At 36.1% G+C, this 7,057-nt stretch overlaps 1 protein-coding gene across 1 annotated transcript in view; it reads right to left on the minus strand.

The window, feature by feature from the left end:
- Nucleotides 1-7,057, minus strand: part of FAM171B (family with sequence similarity 171 member B) — a 62,650-nt gene that overhangs the window by 32,123 nt on the left and 23,470 nt on the right. The window contains exon 2 of the mRNA XM_019626138.1: nucleotides 2,219-2,452. Within this exon, the coding sequence (XP_019481683.1) occupies nucleotides 2,219-2,452 (234 nt within the window). The remainder of the gene's footprint in view (nucleotides 1-2,218; nucleotides 2,453-7,057) is intronic.

Consider the following 7,057-nt stretch of genomic DNA (forward strand, 5'->3'; position numbering starts at 1 on the left):
CTCTCTAAGACTTGCATTCAGATTTCCCTTCACTTTAAAAAAAAAGTTTCTGATTATAAAAGATATGTCTATTCACTGTGAAAACATTGAGAAATATAGAAAAGGATAAGAACAAAATGATGGTCATCACAATATCACCACTGGGACAACCATTATTAATAATTTAATATAGCTCTTCCTGGATTTTCCTGTGATTTTTTAAAAAATAGGGAGTATGATATTGTATACAGCATATTTTTACCCTGATTTTTCACTTAAGACAGTATCATAAGCATTTCTGTCTGTCGATAGAAATTTTCTTAACATTTCTAAGGTCACACATTTCATTCCTTGAAATACAAAGATTTACTTAACCACTACACTAACACTGTATATTTAGATTGTTTCCATTTTCACTATTATTACAAAAATAATATTTGAATCAACATCCTTGTGCACGAATATCTGTCAACTTTACTTTTATGTCTGTTTTTAGGATAGATTTCTTACTGTGAAATACTGGGTCAAAGAACATAACGATTTTGAAGACACTGACGTACATATTTCAAAATTGTTATCCAGGTAATTTTGCTGATTTGTACTCCCTCCAACAGTGTCTGACAATTCTGATCATACCTCCCATGTCAATATTCAGTACGTTCACTTTTTAAAAACTTTTCTAATATGAAAAATCTAAGGAATGTGTATTTCTACAGTGTTCAAATCTTAGGCTATTAGGAGACAAAACATTTTGTCACAATTACTAATCATTAGTATTTCCTGTTTTGAAAATGTCTAGATCCTGATTTTGTCCATTTACCATATTTAGGCAGGGCCTTGGTGTTTTCTTACTGAGTTGTATGAGTTCTTTGCATATTAAGGATATCACCCCTTATTGTTTCATATTTTTCCTATTTTCACTTTTGATTTTAATTTGTTTTTGTTGTACAGCTGTTTTTTTAAATATACGGTCAAATCTACCTTAAAAGACATCTTTCATTGATTTTAAGTTTAAACAGATCATCCTAGTAAAAATCAGATCATTTATTATTTTCTTATAATTAATATGATTTGATTTTCCACATTTGAACTCTGAGCAATATACTTTGGGATATGGATCCAAATTAACTTACTCTAAATAGTTAACCAGCCCTTTTCCAATGATTTATAATGGTACCTTATCATACATTAGATTTTTAATATATACTAGTATCTGATTTGTATCACAGTACATTAATATTTTAGTAGCTAAATAATATTTTAGTTATCTGGAATGGCAAATTGCCTCTAGTAAATCTTTTAAAACAAGATTCTCAGGTATTTTTATACATTTATTCTTCAATATTTTTTTTAATTTGGACCTATTTACTTTCATAATTTATTTTGCCAAGGTTTTAAAAAATGAAGTAAACCTATAAATTAATTTGGGAAGAACTGAAATCCTTACAATATTCAGGCTAAGAAGAAATATAATGGTTTTCCAGTTATCCAGGGTTTTAGTTTATTTGGATTTTCTTTAGGTCTCTCAATAACATTTGGTAGTTCTATTTTCCCCACACAGTTATTTGACTTTTTTTTTTTCAGGCTTCCCTGCTTATTCTCTGTTGTTGTTGTTAGAGGGATCTCTTTTCATTATTTTTCATAAGTGGTCATTACTCCTGGTACACGAAAACATGTATAAATATTTATTGTACCAATGCTAATTTTGCAATCAGTAACTCTGTTGAAATTCCATTATTACTGTCCACTAGGGGCACAACCCCAGCTTCGTAGCCAGGCTCCATGAATCCATTTTCACCCTGTGTTGGCCTATTCATTACATACGCCGCTAAATAAATTCAGTTTCCAAACAGCTTACACTCATTTTGCTCAAGAATCTACAATAACTGCCTTATTATTCAGCACATAAATCTAAACTGTTTGTCTCATCTTTCGAGAACATCCTTTCATCACGTGGCCCCACTTTACTGGCCCATGCTGCATCTCGCTCCATCCATTGGGCATGCCACGCCCCTCACTGCCACCTGCAGACAAACTGTACCAGAGCGGAGCTTTTGGGTTCCTTCAAGCCTCTGTAGAAGGAAACCTCATACTGGCTTCACATAGATAGTTTCATTTTCAGCTTACCACAGTAAGAGAGTCCCAAAGCTGAGGTTAAATATATATATATATATATATATATATATATATATATATATATTTACATGTAGTGAAGACAAAATACCAGTTAAGTGCTTACTTGGCATTTTTCCAGTTTTCCAAGGCAGAGGTGTCAACACATAGCCATCTTTGTAAGCAATAATCGTTAAGCTGAGTCCCAATTTATAGGGTACTCTTATCAACACTGCTCCATTGTTTTTAGTTACTGTGGAATTTGTCTTCGTGTAGTTTACAAACACTTCTACAACTGCTTGACTCAGGTACTGGCGACTGATGATGTCATTCACCTGGACTTTCAGCATAAATACAGACACTGGAAGAGAAAAAAGCCAGAAATGCCAATATGTTAGATCCTAGAATACATAACCACTGTACTTTAAAATGCCATTCAGACGTCTGAATAACAATACAAAACTGTTGATAAATTTAGGAACTACATATGTATGGGCAGATTGATAGAAAGTGGTGTAAAAACATTCCAAAGTCGTTATTCTTCCTATAGCTAAAAAACTTGAATTTTTTATTAATAAGGCATGGTATCACTACTCCATTTTTTCCTCTGCCAATTACAAGAAGAAAGGAGAGCAGTGACTAAGAGTAAGACAGATGTTCTCTCTTCAGGAAAATGTATTTTTTCTTTGTCTCACTAATTTTAAGCCTATCAAGTTATATAGATTTGATACTACTGTTAATTTTAATTTTGACTAAATCAGAATTCAAAGTTCTTAGAATAAAATGCCTTTTAACCAAATCCATTAGTGCATGGCTAGCTTCTTCATTTTGTTCTGTTTTATGGAAAGCATGGGGTGCTTTTCAGTTTCAAATATACAAAATATCAAAGAAAAATCTTTCTCTAAAATATCAAAAAGTATTATCCATTAAATACATAAGAAAACACAGTGACATAATGAATTAAGGCAAATGAGGAGTTAAAGCTTCTTTCTGCCTAAACCTCCAGCCTGTACTCTTTGACTACAAATCCTGACAATATGTTCGTGGATCTACCGGTGATTATGTCTAGCTTTAATACAGAAAACTTTTATTAGCATGAAAATGCCTACACAAACCTGTATCACAACGTCTTTGCCAAAGATGCTTTCTCTTCCACTGAAAATGGGCTTGGGAGTCAATCAAGGACCATCTGTCACTCCCTAGATGTGTGACCTTGTTAAGTTACTCACCTCTCTAAGTCCATTTGCTCATCTGTAAAATTGAGAGCACACTGACTACTTTGTAAAGTAAATAAAATGAAATGATGCAAATATTTTGCTCAGCACAGTGTTTACTTGTCATTTAATATTATTATTAACAAATATTATTACTTCACAATTGAAGACCACTTCACAAACATTAGAGTGCATCAATAAGAAATGCCTCATAAGGATTGCTTATAGCGCTATGTATATACATAAAAAACATTATTACTCAAAATAATTTTTAGCAAGAACAACACATCAGGTAAAAAAAAAAATCCTACTGAGGGCCGGCCGAGTGGCACGTTGGTTAAGAGCTGGCTTGGAACGCCAGCTCTGAGCAGCAGGGCCCTGGTTCGGATCCCACATGAGGGCCAGTGACACTGCCCTCTACAGCTAAGATGGTGAACAACAGCTCGACCTGGAGCTGGGCTGCTCTGAGTCGCCAGAGACAGCGTAGGCTACAGCCCCTGCTGCAGTGGGCTGCCATAAGCTACCGTGAGTGGCCGGCAGCCAGCGTGAGCAGCCAGCAGCTGGCGTGAGCTGCCAAGAGCCTCCGTGATCGCACGTCCAGAGATTGGCAACCGATCTGCCTCACCCGGGAAGAGCGCAATGATAATACCAACATGGGCCAGTGAAGCGACATCCTCCACAACTAGGCTGAAGAACAAAAGGACAGCAACTGTTCTGTTCCCCTTCCCTGATTCCTCAACGCTGTTCCCCTCCCCCAATTCCCCAATAAAATCTTTAAAAAAAAAAAAAAAAGAAAGAAAAAATCCTACTGAACATTGATTGAGCCACAATATTACTACCAAATTGTTGTTATGCCTTATCTAGTTTAACTTTTAAAATAAACTAGACTTTAAATTGCTTTTGGAACATAATAAAAACATTTTAAATACAAATAGAGCCACTGTAATAATCACCCAGTGCTTGGAAGGAACAATCCAGCAAGTTAGAAAAGAGCTCTGATCCTTTCAAGAAATCTAAAAATGAGGTTAAATGGTATCCAAACATGATTCTTTATATATTTAGACACAAACATTTTAATGGATTTCCTCATATATGATAATAATTATAACCACAATAAGAACTAAAATGCATTGCGGCATTCTGTTAAGTTTTAAGTGCATCATTCCATTGACTCTTCAAAAGACCCTCATTAGAGAGATACTATTATTTTCTTCATTTTACATATTGGTAAGTGCAGGTTAGAGAGCTTTGTAAATCAGCCATGGCCAACCCACAGCAGATGGAGGAAGCAGGACACACAACCTTGGGAGCGTCTCTCCGCAAAGCTTGCGCTCTTCAGCCATCACAAGACAAGTTCCTGTTTATACTCTTAAAAGCAACTCTAGTCCCAGTGTAGAGTGTGGGAAGAATGAATTGGGAAAAAGAAGGAAAGATGAGGATTAGATCCTGGACAGTCACACCTTAACATGAAGTCCTATTAGTTTGTCTGAAAAACTGTTCATTTCCAGGACAACAATTGCATATGTATTCAAATGTAAATATGGAGAATAGATTACAAGGCAAACTATAGATAACTGAAGATTATCCATACCTCTGCTTTCTCAACATTTTAACAATGGACAGCCTTGTGAGAGGTTACAGTATTTGTGAGTAGTCATTACTATCATGACTTTTAATAGATCAATTCAGGAGCATCAGGTACTAAAAGGTCAGCTAAGCCTTGGCCTTAATTCCAACTGTTCCTCACATTATTTAACTATTGTCCCATCGTATCATCAGTTCAGCTCATTGTATGATTTCATTCCAAAGTAAATTGAAATCCTGTTTGTAACCATTTCAAATCAAAACGTGAAAAAGGGCTCGGATAAATATATGTTCCTGGTGCCATGCCTTATATGGATGTTATCACAAAAAAAGTCTCAACACACCTTTGCGAAATACGGAATATCAAGTTCATTTTACTGATGAAGAAACGAGAATTCAGACATGTGATGCCAGCTGCCCCACATCTCACAGATATCAAGAGGCTGTGTCAGCCTTCAAGTGTCCCAGTGAATAACTCCAAAGCCATCTTTCCACCTTGTTACAGTGAGTCTTGGGGTCACATTACCAAAATTAATTCAAGGAATGCATGATTGCAATCATCATTGAGAACTTATATTCTTATATAATAACATCAATGAAAAAGGGTGCAAAAAAGTGTTCCCACACAGGCCAATGCCAAACCATGGCTTCAAACTCAAATGGAAATAAAACTCTTGGGTACAAAAATAAAAGTTTGTAGTATATATGATGGACTCCTAAACCAAATGTACTTGAGTAAGTCCACTTTGGTACAGAAAATGATTTATGTAGAGGACAAGTTGCTGCTGCTCAATTCAAAATAGTACCTCCAGCCTCCTACTCCTAATTCCTGAGACAAAATTTATTGAGCCACCGGCATAAAGCACCTAACTAATGTGGACCAGACAGATTTTGTTAGGACCTAAAAATGGGAATAAAGATATACAGAGGCTAATGGAAAATTAAAATTAGAAAGAAAGAAAGAAAGAAAGAAAGAAAGAAAGAAAGAAAGAAAGAAAGAAAGAAAGAAAGAAAGAAAGAAAGAAAGAAAGAAAGAAACACAGAGGCTAACCATTGCTGGATCTGAACCACCTTAGAAAGTCTATAAGGTTCAACCCACTAGGCTTTCCAGAATTTCCCTGGTCCTTCTCTTTCCAGAAGCTGCGTTGTGCAGCCTGCTTGCTGATCTATGAGCTCTATCATAATCCCTTCCAAAAGTCCCCTTATTTGTTGTAGCCAGAGTTGGATTCTGTTGCCTGCTTCCAAAGCAAGCACTTAAATGATATAAGGTACAGTTGTATATTAGGATATTTTATACACTACTCTTTTATAAGAGAAAGCAAAGGAAGGAAGAATAATGTTATGTACCAAAAATATGATAAACCATATGAGATGAAGATTTCACATAACGAAAACATAAGAGAGTTAGGATTTCCTATTTGAATTTGATGATGGGTCTTATTCAAACTAAGTGTACTTACAATGGCTCCTTCAACAGCATATTCAGCGATGGAAACTCAATAGGGAATTTTTATTAATTCATTTGCTGCAAAGATTAATTTCAGAAATTCTCAGTCCCTTTGGATTTGTGGACAAATTCCAATGTAGTAAGATCTTAGGCTAAATTCATTTTTCTAAAAAAAACTCTACATATTCCATCTGTTTCATTTTTGTAAAAGTATAGTTGCCAAAATAAGATACACTATAACCTCCTGATATTCTGAAGCTGGATTTGATTCATAAAATGCTTTCTAAAACATTTTCTAATCCAAAATGGATGATTTTATTTTTTCACATACAATAATGTTATAATAAAATTGGGGCCAGCCAAGTGGCTCAGTTGGTTAAGAGCGCGAGCTCTGAGCAACAGGTTCGCTGGCTCAATTCCCACATGGGCCAGTGAGCTGCGCCCAAGCTGAGCTGTCACTGAGCTGCCAACAGGTGGCAGGATGGCTCAGCTGGTGAGAGCACGTGCTCCTAACAACAAGGTTGCCGGTTGAACTCCCACATGGGATGGTGGGCTACGTTCAACCGCAACTAAGATTGAACACGGCACCTTGAGCTGAGCAGCTGCAAGCTGCTGCTGGGCTGCCGGATGGCGACTGGACTTGGAGCTGAGCTAGCTGTGCCCTCCACAACTAAGATTGAAGGACAACTTAGCTATTACCCCTTCCCCAATTCCCCAATAA

This window comes from Hipposideros armiger, unplaced genomic scaffold (genome assembly GCF_001890085.2).
Source record: "Hipposideros armiger isolate ML-2016 unplaced genomic scaffold, ASM189008v1 scaffold_660, whole genome shotgun sequence".
In the NCBI taxonomy this organism is placed as follows: domain Eukaryota; kingdom Metazoa; phylum Chordata; class Mammalia; order Chiroptera; family Hipposideridae; genus Hipposideros; species Hipposideros armiger.